Source organism: Esox lucius, chromosome 8, assembly GCF_011004845.1.
Source record: "Esox lucius isolate fEsoLuc1 chromosome 8, fEsoLuc1.pri, whole genome shotgun sequence".
Classification (NCBI taxonomy): domain Eukaryota; kingdom Metazoa; phylum Chordata; class Actinopteri; order Esociformes; family Esocidae; genus Esox; species Esox lucius.
The window spans coordinates 14,640,289-14,660,522 of record NC_047576.1 but is presented as its reverse complement, the minus strand read 5'-3'; the positions used below and the strand labels follow the sequence as shown (position 1 = coordinate 14,660,522).

At 46.2% G+C, this 20,234-nt stretch overlaps 1 protein-coding gene across 1 annotated transcript in view; it reads left to right on the top strand.

Annotated features, from left to right (window-relative positions):
• Positions 1-19,382, top strand: part of adamts10 (ADAM metallopeptidase with thrombospondin type 1 motif, 10) — a 45,073-nt gene extending 25,691 nt beyond the window's left edge. Inside the window, exons 14-25 of the mRNA XM_013134896.4 lie at positions 426-489; positions 1,745-1,847; positions 4,822-4,955; positions 6,987-7,110; positions 10,157-10,237; positions 10,395-10,558; positions 10,670-10,796; positions 11,472-11,601; positions 11,756-11,960; positions 12,214-12,390; positions 14,897-15,071; positions 15,237-19,382. Of these exons, the coding sequence (XP_012990350.2) occupies positions 426-489; positions 1,745-1,847; positions 4,822-4,955; positions 6,987-7,110; positions 10,157-10,237; positions 10,395-10,558; positions 10,670-10,796; positions 11,472-11,601; positions 11,756-11,960; positions 12,214-12,390; positions 14,897-15,071; positions 15,237-15,346 (1,594 nt within the window). The 3' untranslated portion in view covers positions 15,347-19,382. The remainder of the gene's footprint in view (positions 1-425; positions 490-1,744; positions 1,848-4,821; positions 4,956-6,986; positions 7,111-10,156; positions 10,238-10,394; positions 10,559-10,669; positions 10,797-11,471; positions 11,602-11,755; positions 11,961-12,213; positions 12,391-14,896; positions 15,072-15,236) is intronic.
• The last annotated feature ends 852 nt before the right edge of the window (positions 19,383-20,234 follow it).

The window sequence follows — 20,234 nt, the reverse complement described above, 5'->3', positions numbered from 1 at the left end:
AGGTGTCGGGGACCTCAGCTCGGTCAACCGAGATTTACTATAGAAATATACACTGGGTGACTGTGATGCAACGGTATTGTACAGTACTGTGTCAAGCTGACCCTTCCCTATTTTAAAGCACATCTGTTTGTTTAGGTTGAGAGACACCAGTCCAACACCAATCATTTGAACACCCCACTATAACAACCCATCTGGAACAATGACAGCTCCAATTAAGTGTCAACACAGACAGTGGCAGACTGGCTTTTCTCTGGGCTTCTTACTGAGGACTGATTGACATGGATAGCTGAGCAATAAAAAGACAGACATTAGAGATTGAAACAGGGTGGTATAGCCCGGCCGGAGGAGAATAGAGGCCAGTGTGATTGGGAAGTTATTGTTAAATTGTACTCAGATGTGCTTCGCCTTTGCTTTTCTGGTTTCAGGCCAACGATTGGTGGAAAGTACTGTCTGGGAGAGAGGAAGCGCTTCAAATCATGCAATATTGACGTGAGTGGTGAAGCAGAGCAGAGCTCCCTCTGAGGTCTACGGTACCAGCACTACACTCATCCTGGATAGGCCCAGCTCTCAGCTCCTCAGCTCTCAGGCTGCCCAGCCCACAACTAAAAACCTCGCTGTGTCTGTATGTGTACTTGAATTCCTGTCAAAGTGATGACTGGTTTGAGTTTTTCACTGGGCGAGGACATTTTGGCGGATTTGCCAGTCCTGAATTAACATTTTTTGTTGTTAGAATTAGAGTTAGGGTTGTGCATTAGGGGTTAGGGGTTTAGTGTTAGGGATGGATATTTTAAGGTGAAAACAAGTAATCTGTCCTCACTTCCATAGGAATTCAAGCTTGTGTGTGTGTGTGTAATGATTTTGTTTCACTTGTGGATAACAAACACCCCTCAAGTATAGTAAAACATTTACATTTGAACCTTGAATGAGTGACATTGAAAAAGGGGTTAGGTTTAGGGCAAAGGGTATAATCTAATGTTAGGGTTGGATTTAGGGTTGCAGCACGGCAACCAGTACAAACAACTATTTTGTAGTAAGGGCCTCTACTAAATAACTAAATTAAACCAAAATATTTAAATGACTGCTGGCAGCGAGTGAAACGGAAAGGAATAGATTGGGTCCTTAAGAAACGTAAGGGAATACATTTGTAGAAAGAGGAGGCAAAAAAACAGTGGGTCTCTGAATCAAAACAGGGGAGGGAATACATTGGGTCTCTGAGTGGAAACGGGAGGGAATACAGTGGGCTTCAGTGTGGAAACGGGAGGGAGTACACTAGGTCTCTGAGTGGATACGGGAGGGAATACAGAGGGTTTCTGAGTGGAAACGGGAGGGAACACAGTGGGCTTCAGTGTGGAAACGGGAGGGAATACACTAGGTCTCTGAGTGGAAATGGGAGGGAATACACTAGGTCTCTGAGTGGAAATGGGAGGGAACACAGTGGGTCTCTGAGTGGATACGGGAGGGAATACAGAGGGTCTCTGAGTGGAAATGGGAGGGAACACAGTGGGTCTCTGAGTGGAAATGGGAGGGAACACAGAGGGTTTCTGAGTGGAAACGGGAGGGAACACAGAGGGTTTCTGAGTGGAAATGGGAGGGAACACAGAGGGTTTCTGAGTGGATACGGGAGGGAACACAGTGGGTCTCTGAGTGGAAATGGGAGGGAACACAGTGGGTCTCTGAGTGGAAATGGGAGGGAACACAGTGGGTCTCTAACACCGTTCTATGTCCCCATCTGTGTCTGTCTCAGGAGTGCTCTGCAGGCTCTCGGGATTTTCGGGAGATTCAGTGCGCTGAGTTTGACACTGTTCCTTTCCGGGGAAAATTTTACAGCTGGAAACCCTACAGGGGAGGTGCGTACTGTGTGTGTGTGCTGTGTGTGTGTGTGTGTGTGTGTGTGTGGGGGGGGGGGGGCTGTGTGTATATCTACCCCACACATAGCACACTGTGTTAACATAGCACACTGTGTTAACATAGCACACTGTGTTAACATCCTTACAGGGGTATCTAAAGTGTGTCTCTGCTGTAATTTCTGGCAAAGAAATTCTGTAGATATGGAGAAGGTTAATGATAGAGCAGACACCTGCCTGTGAGTTTACAGGGAGAGAAGACTGCTGCAGCACATAGAGAAAGCTGAGCAGGGAAGTGCTGCCATAACGTGGGCCCAGAAGAGGGGAGCGCACAAAATAGGAGAAGAGGAGGGGAGAGGGGAAAGCTGTAGACAATCTCCTGTCTGGCTCCCATATGCTGGCCCTGGAAAGTCTTCTCCCAGAATCCCCAGCTAGAATTCCTGTGCTTGATGAGCGCAGCACTGGACGCGAAAGATAAATACTTTCGACGACATAACTACCTTTAATCTCCCAGTCCAATAACATAATGGCTTACAGAGGGGCCCTCTCCAGCTCTCCGCAACAAGTGCTCCTTTCATCAAGTCAGCTGATTTTACAATGGAAATCCCTTGCAGCTGTTAAAATATAGGTTGTGCCGCGGCCTGCCCTGCGTTAGGGCCACATCCCAAACCCGTTTCACTCACCTTCCACCTCCATTCCCCCTTTACCCCCTCTGTTCTGCTCTCCTTCCCCCCTTGCTGTTTTGCTCTCTTGCTCCACTATTTCCCTCTCTCCGTCTCTATCTCTCCGTCCTGCACTAAGACACCTTCAGCAGACCGTCAGGCAGCCAAGGACAGTTCATAAAAAAAGTGTGCAGTGTTTTAGAGGCCGTATTTCTTTTTTCAAAGGTATGGGTTGTCTGCGTTGCTGTACTTGGTCCAGCAACCTTCACAGGCAGCCTTCATCCAGCAGGCCCCCCCAGTCAGTCAGCCTCCATCTATCCATCCATCCTCCAAACCCCTCTTCAGACTGGAGGCAGCCCTGCCAAAGCACAGCACCATGGGAGTTAGAGTTTTCCATCATTCCACCGCTTTATGGTCCGCTAGCCTTTCAAGCAGCACATACAGTACCTTTGCCTGCGGTGCCAGCACAAACAAATAGCCCAAAGTGAATTTAACAACTTTATAAAAACTGGAACTAGTTGGGAATTGGTATACTTGGCTAGTGAGCAGCAAGTGGGAGTATTAGGTGATATGTCACGGCCAATAAAGTGATATGTTTGTGCACGACTGCTTTCCCAGCCCGAGGGGCGTGGGGGTTACAGTACAGAAAGTTGGGTGGGACTGTGGTGGCTATGACACCCTGGTTGAGAAGGACACTTCCTGGGAGGCCCAGTGGAAAGTTTACTTCCTGCTCTTGATCCTGGCTGTCAGCTGGTACCATTGTGCAGCCTGGCTGCCTGGGGATTAGTGCTCTCACATGACCAGAGCCTGGCCAGGTTAAACCAAGGATACTGAACTGACTAAAGTCAGTAGTAGTACATAAAGATGGATAGTCCATAGGTGTGGTTGTGTCCCATTTCATTTTATTATGTGTGTGTCTGTGTGTGTGTGTGTGTGTGTGTAGGGTAACCCATGGAGCAGGTGTGCTGGAGTTTTGGTACTGAGACATTGATAGGCCTTGTCAGCCATTGTGGTTGCCGGCATGCTCCATAACATGGAATAAATGAGAGCACCTGTCAGTTCAAAAAAACACCCTGTGCCAGCCTCTCTCCCTCCCACTCCCCCCCCCATCCTATCCCCTGTTCATTTTTGTGCTAGTCTACAGGATTACAATGTTCCAGTGTCCCGGGGAATTTGCTGAGAGATGCACTTTTGCTGTTAACTCCCTCTGTTTTTTTGTTGTGAGCTTTTGACCCCACCGTGTTAATAGCAAGACCTAAAGCCTCAGAACCCACTGCCCTGATCATTCCCAGACCTCAGGTGGTGGCGGAGTGACACAAAGCAAGTTGAGGGGACAAAGGGTGTGTGTGTTGGTGGGATTGGCTAATAACATTCAGCTGCTTGTTCTTTTGATGTTAGCAAACCAAACTGTGCTCCTCCCTCCTATAGAACACCTCCACCACCTCCTATTCTCTCCATCTGTGTTCTTATAGCTGGGAGAGAAAGTACCGCGAACAGAAATCCCAGAATTCCCATTAAATGAACAGAAACCCCAAATGGCCATTAAAACACCATGTGTAGCCATCAGACATTAGAGCAGGCCGCAGTGCTTTTCTGTAATGAAGGGGAATGGCTGGAGTAATTGTGCTGTCCCTAAGCCCAACTAGAGACATCAGACCTGACTGCTGTAAGTGCTTCAAAAAGCAATTTGTTTTTGTGCTCATATTAGCGTTGTGTAATGGTGTTAACTCGCGCGGCAGAGCACCACACCATTGCATTGCTGAAATGTGTTTCAGCAATCGAGATGGTGTGAAAATCAGCGTGTGTGCCGTAAAAAAAACAGAGTCTGGTGTTTTTCTCTCTGCTTGCGGCAGCAGATGGGATACTTTAGACAGCTGCTACTCTGTGCTGTTGTTTACCAAGAGTATTCTGTAACACCTAATGAAAAGTAGCCTACAGCTTTTACTATCCTCAAAATGACTTTTTTGCTGGTATTTCCCTTCCTCAAAACACAAAGCCATCTATGTGATCCCACAGGGGCCCTGCTACTCTGGTCACCTCATTCTAAAAGCAGCTCTGAATCCGGATATTCGGATGTTGATGTTTACTTCAGAGTATTTTGCACAGCCATGGAAATCAATAGTCTGTTAATTTAAATAAAGTAAAAACTGTAATGGTTTTGTCCAAAATTATATCGTCAAGTTCTTGCACACCTGGAATTTTTTCAAGACTGACAGACGCAAGATTGAGTGTTCGGACTGTAACTGGAATGAGGGATTTGTTAGTATTTACCTATATTGAACTATTGTTCCTCGTTGTGTCACCTTTGTGTCTAGGTGGAGTGAAGTCCTGCTCTCTGAACTGTCTGGCTGAGGGATATAACTTCTACACAGAGCGAGCTCCGGCAGTGGTGGACGGGACTCCATGTCGAGACGACTCTCTGGATGTCTGTGTGAATGGAGAGTGCAAGGTGAGACTCTCATTTAAAGGTTACTGCTAAAATAGTGAAAACACTTTAGTAAATGAGTGATATAATGTATATTGAAGCCAGATGCTTCCACAAAGATGTGACGTTAACCTTCCATTATTTTCAGGCCCAGTCGCCCATTCAATTCTCTACCATGGCTAGAACAACATTTTATGGTGACTTTGAAATAGGGTTGATTGATGGGGAATGTTTGACAGGAACTTCAGTGACAAAGACTCCTGCGCTTGCTGAGGTTTCATAACGTAGCCGTCTCATTCAACAAATCTCAACCCAAACGAACAATTAGGAAACATTCGAGAGCGCTGTTTTAATTGCGTTTTCCACCAGCAACAACACAAAATTATTTAATTTCTCTTGGAAGAAAAAGCCTTGCATCTGTCCAAATAGAGTTCCAGACAACTTGTAGAATCTATGCCTGGGCCTTTCTGTTGTTTTGGCCGTTACTTTTTATCATTCTCCTACATTTGGTCCACCTGTTGAATGCAGAGTTTTGCCTTTCAGATGGTAGCTCTCACTGCTACACAAACTATGCCGATTATTTCCCTGTCCTGTTGCTTTTAGATGAGGCTGTCAATAAGCAGACAGCCTTTGGACCGGGAATAGGGATGAATAAACAAAATTCTCTCACTGCAGCGAATGACACCAAACCACAAAACATCTGAATTGTTGTTTTGCGGTTTTCCGGGGAAGCAGAGCTGGATTTCATTAGGCAGTTGAACGGCCATCTCTCTCATGCTCTTGTGCTTTGTTTGGAGCCGTTTCAGGGCCTGGGCACTGTAAGGAGGTGCAAGAGGGAGCCTCTGAGAGGGAGGCCTCGTCCAGACTCAGAGAGAGGAGCATTTTTTATCAACCCTCCACTCCTTTCCTCTTTTTCTTTCCTCTCCACTCCTGTCCTCTCTTTTCTTCTCCTGCTTTCTGTGTTGCTCTGTTCTGTGTGCAGCAGGAACTCAATGACCCTCCAGCTCAGCTGTCTTCACTGCTGGCTGCTACACACATTCACAGCAGCCCCCCCCTCTCGCTCTGTTTAGTTAGAATTTAGAATTTTAAGCAGAGTGGACACTCGCTCTCACTTATTTCTTATTGGTTATTTTAAGGCTTTGGAATCAAAGGGAGACAGGTGAAGAGGAAACACTGGAGTCATCTCTGTGTCTTTCACCCACTCCCCCTATGACGCAAATACAACAAAAACATTGAGGAGAAAATGGAAGTAAACATGGTTAGGATCCTTAGAGCGAGGGTTTGATTTCAGACAAGAAAGGGAGCATAGAGAGGGAGGGATCAGAGAGAGACAGAGAGAGAGACAGAGAGAGAGACAGAGAGAAACAGAGAGAGAGAGACAGAGAGAGAGAGAGAGCGAGTGAGTGAGAGAGGGAGGGATCAGAGAGAGACAGAGAGAGAGACAGAGAGAGAAACAGAGAGAGAGAGAGAGCGAGTGAGTGAGAGAGGGAGGGATCAGAGAGAGACCGAGCAGTGACAGAGATACAAGAGGGTGAGAGAGGGAGTGAGAGACAGTGTGGAGTAAGAAAAGAGACGTGGGCTTGGAAACACATGGCGTTTAGTGGCGGCTCAGAGAACACATGTTTCAAACACGCGCAGACTGCCCGGCCCGGCCCAGGCACACCAGGGGATGGTCTCAGAGCCCAGTCTGGGGCTCAGCCTGTCTGTCCTGGCATTACTGAGGGGAAATGGATTCCACATTGGTTGTTAATGGAACCTAGAGCTGCCTGGGTCAACAAGGTTCCAAGTGTCCCGGGTTACTTCATCCATCCACTCACTTGTTAGAGTTACTGTGCACAGTTCAATTTGGACCAACCTTTGTGTTTGCTTCAGCGTGAGGCGTCTGTTGGTCACACAGGTGGTGTTTGAGGGAGGTGTTCTATCGGTGGAGGGAGGTTACGATGTGGTCATCCCATGTTATTAGAGTCGCCGAACACCCGGCAAACATTACAATCAGTATCCTTGGAGGCGAGTGGCTGTGTCCCTCTGACCTGTGTCCTGTCTGTGTCTCTACAGCATGTGGGCTGTGACCGGATCCTGGGCTCGGATGTGCGCGAGGACCGCTGCCGGATCTGCGGGGGTGACGGGAGCAACTGTGAGACCATTGAGGGTGTTTTCAATGACTCCCTGCCTGAAGGAGGTACCATATGATTTGCAGAGCAGAAGCCTTTTTACCAGAATACTACTGAGATATATTTGCCTCATGACTTAAACAGAATTTTTCCACTGCTCTATCATTGGCTACATACCTCAAGCTGAGACTGCCGTCGTTTGAGGTGACGTCAAAATGAAGCGCGTTATTGAAAAAAGCGACCCGATCATCCCTAGCCAAAGTCACTGGCATATTTTCAAAGTTCTGCTTTACCCACGTGTGTTCTGGCTCTGACCCAACTCAGTGGTTTCTGTAATCCATCAAGCGTCCACGAATGTGTTTGTTAATGGATCGGGAGGTTGTCAGGTCCAGACTCTTTAAAGGGATGAAACTATCATCGGAGGGCGTGGCGTAATGTTCTGCCACAGCCAAGAGTCTGGCTAGCCAGGCAAAAGATACTGTACAGTGTGTGTGTGTGTGGCTCCGTCTCATTAGGGGTAGCGCAGTGGCAGCAGGTATCATTAATTGTCTGAGTGTGGAGTGGGGGGGTGGGTGGGGGGTTCATGGAGTCCAGGCCTGGGGTAGTGGTCAGCTCCTCATTCAGGGCAGGCATAGCCCCACAGACACTGGGGAGACTGTTCTGTTTCTAGCACAAACCTTGGCAGAAAAATGATGTCTCCCCCTAAAAACCTGATTGCCGCGTTTCTGTGTCCTGACTCTCTCTCTGCTCCCTCCAACAGCTCATCTAGAACAGGCCAATAGCACATACCTCTCATTTAGGTTAGGGAATAGAAATGAAAAGCGCAAATAGAACGTTGAAGAAGATGGGGCCGTGTTTTGGACCAGGGAGCTCAAGCAACGTTTCTGAGAATGCTGGTTAGTTATGTCTGAGCAATGCATCCATCGAGAGAGATTATGTAAACCAATTGTTTTATGGAGATTCAAACAATGTGTGCATGCATTTGTGCTTTTGGATTCTGACACAAGCTAAATATGTGTTGGACTGCGGCCTTGAGATGTGAGTTAGGAGACCTCAGACATTTAAAGTAATGTATAATTATCTGTTCACATGCAAGCTCTCTTCTTGCATGATCTGCATACAGTTAATGCCGATCATCTGTCTAATATCTCCAGTACCCCAACCTTGTCTTGCCAATCTCCTTCCCTCCCTTGGTGTAGAATGGCCTCCTATTTAGTTACCTATTTCAGTCTAAACACTTTGGCCCTGATTAATGGTTTGTGATTAATTTGTTGGAAACGTGTCAGGGGAAAAGTGATACAGCCCAGCCAGGTCCACAGATTACGCCAGAAACAATGAGTTAGTCACTTCCTCCCCAAAAACCCAAGACATTGTTGAAGGCTTGAGACTGGCTCAGCCTATAGATGCTGTAAAGTCAAGACATTGGTGGATTGAAGGAGGCTGTCATTGGTGCACAGTCAAAACATCTGATCCAACCAAGTGAATACTGGTCAAATCCATCAACAGTTTGGCTTTTTCAGTATGTAACATTTAGAAGATAATTGCTATATGCTACCATCTTTCACTTTTGTCAAAGATGGCAGCAGAGCTAGCAAACAGAAATATGTGGTGGTAGTGGTTGCGTTTAGCTGAAATGACATGAACACAGTGTCGGTGACCACTGCAACTTTTTCTTTCCTTTCCAAAAAAGTCAAAAAGGAAGGTTTGGAGTGAAGAACAGAAGGGTTAAAATTAGGAGACCACTGCAGATTGAACGCTTCTGTTCCTCACTCAAAACGTTACTTTGTAAAGGAAGGAAAAGGAGCAGTGGTCTCTTAATTTTTTTCTCCGGAGCTGTGTGTTCATGTCATTTTTTTCCAGAGCTGTACATCATACGTATACATTCTAAATATTATTACGTTTACATTCATACCAGCATAATACTCTGATATTTACCTCAACATAGTGTCAAATACACATACAAACAATAGCTTATGCCTAGGCTAATTCTACGAGAGGCAGTGAGGAGATTGGCGACCGTATCTGTCCCCTGGGCGTTTCTATGGTGTGGAAAGAGTGAGAACATGTGTGTGTCGGTTTCTTTCATGCCTGTCTGGGGACAGGGGGCACGTGGCAGACAGTTGTAGGTGAGGGTTTTGGTAGCGCTGGGCATTTGGAGCTGATGTGGTCTATTCTAGGTTCTCTGAAACCTTCAGGGTGGACACACCCTCCTGGGGTGGCTTTGGCTTGGTGGCAGCGACCACAGTGGTCAGCTCAGTCTGGGCCTGCAGCCCGCCCGCCCGCCCGCCCGCCGTGTCTATTCTGGGACCCGGTTGATTTACGAGCCACGGAGTGCTCAGTCATGTCTGCAGGGTTTTTTTCTTGTCTCAGAGGCGCAGACCAGTCCTCACTCCCAGGAGGATTTAAATATGGTTTGTTGTGAAAGCGCTAACCAACAGCGGAGCAGAGGGCTCACTGTTCTATCTAGGGATTCAAACCGGGATTCAAACCGTCGACTTTCAATAGTTACTCCTCCCTACTGTTGGGATGGATGCACTCACACCTCAGTTATTGGGGCCACCTCTATTTCCCTGTCAGTCGCTGTCTCTGTGGGCCCCGTAACTCTGGCAGTGGTGAAAGGTTACTGAGGGGTTAAGGCTGGGGGGTTTATTGCTCTTTGGCTCTCTGCTGACGGCACAGGCCCATGATTGTTAACAGAAAAACCTCTCCCACCGGCCGCCAGGAACCACAAGTACAGATCTGGGTTACTGAAATGACTCACAGCACCGACTGCTGCTCCAGAGGAGGGGTCAAAAGCCAAGCCTCTCCTTTCCTCAGTGGTCAGACCGTTGGAATAGATTATTACATTATTTATTCTTATTTTGTGAGGCTGAAGTCATTTACAGGCCTGTGGTGGCTGGCTGGACAGCACAGCCTGGCTTTAAACATAGTTACTGTACTCTAGCAGCTGAACGGTGCCCAGGAATTTAGTTGGAATCCGAAGGCTCTGCTTATTCCATTGGTCCCACAGAGTAAAAAACTACTACATCATTTTCTCTCCAGTATGTTGGTGACTAAAACCTTCACTTTGCCTTTCTTTCTATCTTGTGTGTGTGTGTGTGTTTGGGATCCCAGGTTATGAAGAGGTGGTGAAAATCCCCAAAGGATCAGTGTTCATTCATATACAGGAGCTTAACGTCTCCCTTAATTATCTAGGTGAGTATTCACTTCTCATATGTTGCATTCAGACTCAAAACATAAATCATCACGTCTCTAATGTTGTTATTATACCATACTTTTAAGTGACACCTACTTTTGTCCTCGGATCATAAATTTGCATTCCGGCATTGCTCTTTTTGCTCCTTTTGTGTAGTGCTGAAGAGTAAAGGTGACCAGTACTTCATCAATGGGAAGCTGACCATTGACACACCTCGCAGGTTTGACATTGCAGGGACCACCTTCCACTACCGCCGACCCACTGATGACCCTGAGACCCTGGAAGCCTTGGGACCCACCAATATGACCCTCGTCGTCATGGTAACGGCGTAGCTGGGTGCCTGTGTGTTTCAGTGCTACAGAAATGTTTTGTACTATGTGTATTAACACCGGGTGCCTGAAAGATGTGTGTATGAATGTGTGTGTTTGTAGGTGCTGGTTAGGGAGGAAAATCCAGGGATCCACTATCGCTTCAACCCTCCAGTGAGCAGAGACCCTCTGAGTGGATATGCCTGGCACTACACATCCTGGTCTCGCTGCTCTGTGCTATGTGCTGGGGGTACCATCATTACTGGCTCTGTCATTCATCACTGCTTATTCATTGTTTACGATTAAGAATAGTTTTTAGTTTTTAGAATTATTATGTATCTATTTATTATATTATTTATTATTAGATTTTTGGTTAGAAAAACAGTCATCCGCTCAGACACAAATTGCCCTACTTCTGTTTCTTGTGGGCTTTAACTGAACAATAAATGTGTCTATTTATGCATATTTCATTGACCCTATGTAGTATACCCAGTGCCCCGTGCACAATACATACCTCTCAGTTGTTCATAGTATTTCACAGATCAACTGGTACTTGAAGAACACTGACAAATCCCCTGCTAGTATCAGATTTTCCCTAAAATTACACTGACCCTGGGGAAACATGTATCATTTCTATGAACAGAGGTACTGTGGGGTTGAATCTGAATCCAACTTTCTTACACACACATAAATGCTCACACTTAATTTATTTTGCATTTTTTCTATTGCTGGTCAATGATCCAGAGTGAAACTTGGATAAGAGCTCGGATAAGAACTGATAAGAGTTGAAAATCTCTGTACGCAAAACAAGTGTACGGAGGAGGGCTTGTTTTACCCTGTAAAGGGTACAGAGGCAAACCAGATGGATGACGAACGAGTTGTGACTGTGGTTCCAAATGTGTTCTGTGCTCCCTCTCTCTGCCAGGCACCCAGACACAACAGGTAGTTTGTAAGAAGCAGTCAGATCACTCCGTGGTCTACAACCACTTCTGTGACAAGAAGAGCAAACCGAAAGACAAGAAACGAGCCTGCAACTCTGAGCCGTGCTCTCCAAGGTGACTGACCAGCTGTGTGAAGCTCCTCTGTGTGTGTGTGTGTCTTTGTGTGTGTGTGTGGGCCCTGAGAACGGCGTCCACTGCCGGAATGTCTGCCGGTCGTGTTTGTATCAGTGTACCGTGTGTGAGGGCCCTGTCCGTCTGTGTTCGCTAGCTGGTGGTCTGGGGAGTGGTCCGAGTGCAGTCGCAGCTGTAACGGGGGTCTGAGGACCAGAGACGTGCTGTGTAAACGGAAGATATCTCCTACAGAGGAGAAGGTGCAGGATAACGGGGCCTGTACCTCCCCAAGACCCCCCCTCACTGAGCCCTGCAGCAACCACACCTGCCCCCCAGAGTGGTTGGCCCTAAACTGGTCTGAGGTACGCTGAAGATACCCCTGCAAGCTCGCCCAACATCTGTTTGTGTTGAATTTAACAAGTACAATCTAGAGAGTTTATAAGAGACGTTTCTTCTCTCAACACTTTCTGTACCACTGTGACATTTTTGTGTGTTGTCAGTGCCACCTGCTGGTTGGATGTTGAATGATCTTTAGTGTGCTCTAAGGTTGGAACTCATCTCACTCATCTCTCTCTTTATTTTTGTCTCTCTGTCTCTTTCGGCTCATCTACCCAGTGTAATCCCAGCTGTGGTCCAGGGTTCAGGCACCGTTTTCTTCTGTGTAAGAGTGGAGAGAATGGGGACACTCTCCCAGAATCCCAGTGTCCCAAGCACACGCGTCCCACCTCCAGAGTGCGCTGTAACCTGCAGCGCTGCCCACCCCCCATGTGGCTCACAGGGCCCTGGGGAGAGGTAAGGTTGAGGGTCGGCTTGTGGCTAACACAGGCTCTGCTCTCTACTGACAACTGCTCTCCTCTACAGACCCTTGTACCTATGAGATCTTCATTTGATTCGTTTGTTGCCTTTTCAATTTTACAAAGATGGGTTGCGCATTTGGGGGTTCATCACTCATAGTGTTTATCTACCCCTCCCCGCTGTTTTATCCATGGTAGTGAATCCAGCTGACTGCTCCTCACTATTCCAGTATTCGTGTACGATATTTGACAATGATGTTGGATGATGTTGCATTGATCAGTTATTGATACATTGATCAGTTATTAAACCCCAAGGAGCAAACAACAGTAGTGTTGAATTTAAGTGGCTAGGAAAAACTCCCTAAGAAGGCTGAAATTTAGGAAGAAACCTAGAGAGGACCCAGGCTCAGAGGGGTGACCAGTCATCTTCTGGCTGTGCCAGGTGGACATATTAAGAGTACAAATTGTAATAATTAATAAATGCATGTGGGCTGAGTCCACAGTCTATTTAAATTTAGTCCATGTTGGAAGCATGACCAGAGGGACAAGGACAGGGACAACACGGGGGAGGGGGAGGTGTCAGCACAGTGGCAGCTGAAATCGCCAGGTATCGTCTTGATCTGCAACAAAACCAGGAGGACTTTGGACAGGGACAGCAACGGGTCTTTCAAGCCAGGTACTCCTCAGGTGTGGGCCAGGACCTCATGTCATCCTAAGTTTAAAACGGCAGGAGACAGGGAACATTTATAAAATGCAATTCTTGTATCTACAAGGATTTATAGTGGAGAAGGAGAACTGACCCTACTCCACCCAGCCAATAATAGAGCAGTGTAAGACTTTGGGGCTGAGACAGAGGGGTCCAGTGACACTGTGGCCCTATCTGGGGGAGGCCCCGGACAGGGCCCAACAGGCAGGAAATCAATCAATCCACCCGCATTGCCAAGCATCAACCAAAGGCACTCCCACCAACTGCACCCACCTTGAATGAGGGCCGAGTATTGCCAGCAGAGTACAGGGGGGAAATGAAAAATAAAAACCTTACAATAACCTGGTTGCATAAGTGTGCACACCCTCTCATATCTGGGAATGTGTCTGTGTTCAGAATTAACCAATCATATTCAAAACTCATGTTAAATAGAAATCATTACACACCTGCCATCGTTTAAAGTGACTCTGATTAATCACAAATAAAGTTCAGCTGTTCTAGTAGGATTTTCCTGACATTTTCTCAGTTGCATCTCAGAGCAAAAGCCATGTTCCGCAGAGAGCTTCCAAAGCGTCAGAGGGATCTCATTGTTGAAAGATATCTGTCAGGAGAAGGGTACAAAATAATTTCCAAAGCATTAGATATACCATAGAACACAGTGAAGACAGTCATCATCAAGTGGAGAAAATATGGCACAACAGAGACATTACCAAGAACTGGACGTCCCTCCAAAATTGATGAAAAGACGAGAAGAAAACTGGCTAGGGAGGCTTCCAAGAGGCCTACAGCAACATTAAAGGAACTGCAGGAATTTCTGGCAAGTACTGGCTGTGTGCTACATGTGACAACAAACTCCCGTATTATTTATAAGAATGGGGTAGGGTGGCAAGACAGAAGCCTTTTCTTACAAAGAAAAACATTCAAGCCCGGAAAAGTCCCCCAAAAGCATGTGGGAAAATGTTTTATGGTCTGATGAAAGCAAGGTTGAACTTTTTGTCCATAATTCCAAAAGGTATGTTTGGTGGAAAAACAACATTGCACATCACCCAGAAAACGCCATAACCAGAGTGCATGGTGGGGGCAGCATCATGCTTTGGGGCTGTTTTTCTTCATCAGCTGGAACCGGGGCCTTTGTCAGGGTGGAGGGAATTATGAACAGTTCCAAATACCAGGCAATTTTGGCACAAAACCTTCAGGCGTCCGTTAGAAAACTAAAGATGAAGAGGAAGTTCACCTTTCAGCACGACAACGACCCAAAGCACACATCCAAGTCCACAAAAGCATGTCTTCACTGAAAGAAGATTAACATTTTGAAATGGCCCAGTCAGAGCCCTGACCTGAATCCAATTGAACATCTGTGGGGTGATCTGAAGAGGGCAGTGCACAGGAGATGTCCTCGCAATCTAAACAGATTTGGAGCACTTTTGCCAAGAAGAGTGGGCAAATATTGGCACGTCAAGATGTGCAATGCTAATGGATCCTACTCGAAAAGACTGAGTGCTGTAATAAAATCAAAAGGTGCTTCAACAAAGTATTAGTTTAAAGGTGTGAACACTTATGCAACCAGGTTATTGTGAGTTTTATTTATTTTTTTCTCAAAGATTTCCATTTGTTTTTCAATTGAATTGTTCACGTTATGGGTCACATTAAAGGTGGAAAAAGATCTGACATGATTTATCTGTGTCTCATTCTTTTACATCACAAGAACCTGGCATTTTAACAGGGCCGTGTAGACTTTTTATATCCACTGTAAGTATAATTATTAAATAATCTCTCTCTCTTTGTGTCTCCCTCTCAGTGCTCTGCCAAGTGTGGTCTGGGTCAGGAAATGCGCTCTGTTCAGTGTCTCTCACACACTGGCCAGCTGTCCAATGAGTGTCCAGACATTCAGCGCCCGGCAGCCATGCAGCAGTGCAAGAGCAAATGTGACCTCAGCAGCCTACCTGCAGATAACCCTGAGGGTGACCCTGAAGGTCAATGTTAATCTCTGTATTAAATATCTTGTCGCTGCATTTTCCTACCAGCTAAATATCATTATAATATTAACATTATCTAATCTAATATTATCTAATATTCATCGAATTATACCCATCTAAGTAAATGTTTCTAAAAAAGCTGAATTTTGTTTTCTCTACCAGAGTGTAAAGATGTGAACACAGTGGCATACTGCCCTCTGGTGCTCAGGTTTAAGTTCTGCAGCCGGCCCTACTTCAGACAGATGTGCTGTAAGACCTGCCAAGGACACTGACCCCTAAAGCAGACCCAGAGCCACCCCCGGCAGGCCCAGACCAGACCGCCAGAACTGCACATTCTTCGGGGGGAGGAGCTGCCCAGCCAACTCTGCGTAGAGGAGGCTGACATCAGGGAAGGGAGAGCTTGAAGGAGGAAGGTGAGAGAAAGAAAGCTTTCATCCCCCACTTTGGAAGTGCCCTAACTGGTACCAGCTGTGGAGGCAGTGCTGTGAAGACCAGATGGGCTGCTGGGATACCTCTACGTTTCTATGTACGTATATTCTTAGTGTTTGGTGCTACTACCATTGCCATGCTGGACACAGGACTGGCCAAAGTACTTTGTTCAGCTTAGTTACATTTCTCTGTTGTTTATTACGTGGCCCAATTGTACCCTGAGACACTATGTCCATGTGTACCTTTACCTGTATATTTACAGACGTTCTGTGTGTACACAAAATCAACACTGTACAAATGAAATTTTCCTCATACGTTACTATCAGTTACCCAATGTAATGTGGTGTTTGTTATCTGGTGGCTCTAGCCAACTCACTTTGTCTACTATTTTATCTGGCCAATGCTGTGTTTCAAATGGACTCTATATGAGTCCTTACTAATATTAAGCTTAGCTGTTTGCAAGGAGTTTGAAATCGTATTGATTTGCACAAAGGCATAAGGATGCTGTATTTTAGATACGGTGCCATGGAAAGTATTTGCCCTATTTTATGATTTAAAAAAAAGGTGCTATATGTTGTCTGATCTTCAGCCAAAGCCTTAAAGATGAACACAGTCACATGATCATACACCTGACATGTCCTTCATCGGAAATGTTCCACCTTGCTAACAAATCATTGGTTTAAAAGACTGAGTGATTACCGATTTCAGCTCATTCAAAAGGAGTGCATCCGCCCCCCCAAACGACCTGCTGCACACCTGAATCTTGATTGGGCCTGCTGCCTGACCCAGTCGGGATTCACCTTCATTTGTCTGCTGCCTGACCCAGTCGGGATTCAGCTTCATTTGTCTGCTGCCTGACCCAGCCGGGATTCACCTTCATTTGTCTGCTGCCTGACCCAGTCGGGATTCAGCTTCATTGGTCTGCTGCCTGACCCAGTCGGGATTCACCTTCATTTGTCTGCTGCCTGACCCAGCCGGGATTCAGCTTCATTGGTCTGCTGCCTGACCCAGTCGGGATTCACCTTCATTTGTCTGCTGCCTGACCCAGTCGGGATTCAGCTTCATTTGTCTGCTGCCTGACCCAGTCGGGATTCAGCTTCATTTGTCTGCTGCCTGACCCAGTCGGGATTCAGCTTCATTTGTCTGCTGCCTGACCCAGCCGGGATTCACCTTCATTTGTCTGCTGCCTGACCCAGCCGGGATTCAGCTTCATTGGTCTGCTGCCTGACCCAGCCGGGATTCAGCTTCATTGGTCTACTGCCTGACCCAGTCGGGATTCAGCTTCATTTGTCTGCTGCCTGACCCAGTCGGGATTCAGCTTCATTGGTCTGCTGCCTGACCCAGCCGGGATTCAGCTTCATTGGTCTGCTGCCTGACCCAGTCGGGATTCAGCTTCATTGGTCTGCTGCCTGACCCAGCCGGGATTCAGCTTCATTGGTCTGCTGCCTGACCCAGTCGGGATTCACCTTCATTTGTCTGCTGCCTGACCCAGTCGGGATTCAGCTTCATTGGTCTGCTGCCTGACCCAGTCGGGATTCACCTTCATTTGTCTGCTGCCTGACCCAGTCGGGATTCAGCTTCATTTGTCTGCTGCCTGACCCAGTCGGGATTCAGCTTCATTTGTCTGCTGCCTGACCCAGCCGGGATTCACCTTCATTTGTCTGCTGCCTGACCCAGCCGGGATTCAGCTTCATTGGTCTGCTGCCTGACCCAGCCGGGATTCAGCTTCATTGGTCTACTGCCTGACCCAGTCGGGATTCAGCTTCATTTGTCTGCTGCCTGACCCAGTCGGGATTCAGCTTCATTGGTCTGCTGCCTGACCCAGCCGGGATTCAGCTTCATTGGTCTGCTGCCTGACCCAGTCGGGATTCAGCTTCATTGGTCTGCTGCCTGACCCAGCCGGGATTCAGCTTCATTGGTCTGCTGCCTGACCCAGCCGGGATTCAGCTTCATTTGTCTGCTGCCTGACCCAGCCGGGATTCAGCTTCATTTGTCTGCTGCCTGACCCAGCCGGGATTCAGTTTCATTTGTCTGCTGCCTGACCCAGTCGGGATTCAGCTTCATTGGTCTGCTGCCTGACCCAGCCAGGATTCAGCTTCATTGGTCTGCTGCCTGACCCAGTCGGGATTCAGCTTCAGTGGTCTGCTGCCTGACCCAGCCGGGATTCAGCTTCATTGGTCTGCTGCCTGACCCAGCCGGGATTCAGCTTCATTTGTCTGCTGCCTGACCCAGCCGGGATTCAGCTTCATTTGTCTGCTGCCTGACCCAGTCGGGATTCAGCTTCATTTCAGGGACAGGTGACGTAACCTTCTCCTTAAACATTCCTTGATATAGAACATTCAGGGTTCCTTCAATTAATTGTCCAGCTGCTGAGGGAGCAAACCATCCTCAAAATATCATATTACCATTTCTCTGTGGTGAATGATGTGGAATGCAGTGTTTTTCTTCTTTTCGTCAGACATAACAGGACCCAAAAAGTAAACTCAAGTTTACCAAATGCATATGGAAGCACCTGTTAGGTCTCGTCAAGATTCCTGAAATAAGGTTCTATGGACCAGTCAAAAGTGTCATATTGTAATGACATGGGTCCCATTTTGTCTGGCAAAAAACAATTAATCTGAGCATACCTGGGTCATGCAGCAAGACCATATTCTAAAATACACAAGCAAGTCTATATCAAAATGGCTGAAAAAAAACAACTTTTACATTTTGGAATGGCCCAGGCAATGTTCAGACCTTAACCCAAAATAGATATTCAGGCAGGACCTATAAGACAATGCATCTAAAGGTGACACAACCAGTCATTGAGTATAAGGCGGCCATCACTTTTTCACATTGCATAGGCATTGCATAACTTTGTTCAGCCAACAAATTAACAAAGCATAAACATTTTGTGTTATTTGTGCATTCAGGTGTATTTTATTAAATTACATTTTGGATGAACATCTGACAACAGTAAATGAAGAAAAGTATGTAAAATTAGCGTAAATCTGAGAAAAGAGCAATACTTTTCCACAGCGCTGTATGTTTGGGTAGTTTTGAGGAGTCTATTATTGTACAGTGAGTGGAAACACAGTACCCATCACTGAGTGAATCACTTCCAACCTTGGATTGATAACAACAACTTTCACATACCCTTTGGCCTTGGGTCATGACTCATGACCTTGAGTTTGACTGATAGCAAGACATTGCAACTGGGCATTTAATGGTCAACCAGTTAACTTCAGTCTCTAAAATGCTGCATGTACAGTAAAGGCTCTCTTCTATCTACTGAGCTCACACTCAGAACCAGCCTTTGCAGTGTGTCCACTCTCTTTGACGGAACTGATTTCTATTGAAGTAACTACTAGGATGTTCTTCTGTTGGTGCTCTGATTGTGCTTTTGAATGGTGCTATTTCTTAGGTAATTGTTGTCATTGTTGGATATCATTCTGATTAATATAAAATTATTTTGTTTGAGGTTGGTGCTAAAGACAGTTGTGCTATTGTAGTTTTAAGAAGTTAAACCCTTTCCCCACCAAAGTATGGTAACTGTATGGGATAGGGCACATTTAGCATCTGTTACCAAACATTCAATACAATATTGTGTGATAAAACTGTTTTTTAGCTAACTGATAGTTCACAACACCATAACAGAACTCTTTTAATAATGTCCAATTAAATATGCAAGCTCAGTTAATTTTGTTTTATATTTGAAACCCTCAGTGTCTGTTGATGGTGTAAGGGCAAACAGTTTTACCAGTTTTGAGAGGGGCAGTATTTTCTGTTTGTTTGTTTTTGTTTAACATGCTAATTGTTAAAGATATGTACTGTATTGTCATTACCGTTCTCCATGTACAACCATTAAAGTGAATAAAAATGGCGCATTGTTAATAAATGCTTTCAGCTTTGTCTGCTTTAATTTTTCCACAGATTTGACATAAAAAAAACAGACCTAGACAGGAAGCTAGATCATCAAATGATCATCTGCCTGTTTTTGTATCTCACACGTCATGGAAAATAATGAGGCAAGACTTGGGGCAATGTTGTCCTGGTAAGGTTATGCTGTGGTCAAGGCATTTCCGGGGTGAAACCTGCCGAAGAGTACTGGTGTGATTCATCATAACCACTGTGTCATGTTACATTTCAGCACATCTGAGCCCAGTAACAAGTGGCCATTACTATCTGATGCACAAATTATCAGAAGGAATGGTTTTAATACCAGACACCCTAAATAACGCTCTCCCATACAAGGATGCCATTTTCCTCGATGTAGCCGCTTCAACCCAGCCAGGCCTGAGGTTGTCACACCATCTATGTAACTAATCCACAGTCATGGTTGGGTCAGGCAAAAAAAAACAACGTATTGAAATGCAGTCACACGTCAAACATTTTTGGGAACCCCCGAATTATGCAATGTTAAGATGATATCTGGGTGAAAATAACTAACGAAATGAAAGGGGGGCCTCTGACGCCGGCACTGCAAAGTAACCTCCGGGTGAACGCCCAGAATGTGATGTGTGTTTGGGAGGCTCTATGACGGATGCTGACCAGCAGCTTCAGATGCTAACTTCCCCCCCCAAAAAAGTCTACCTGATTACACTGCTGTTGAGACCTACTGCGCTCACAGGTCCCTGTGAATATCTGTGCTTGTCAGTGAAGAGCCTTCACCCAGTAGATAGTCCGTTATGGGTGTAGTGCTATTCAACGTCAGTCTTTCAGATGTCAAAGCTGAGGGAATAACCACAGGCT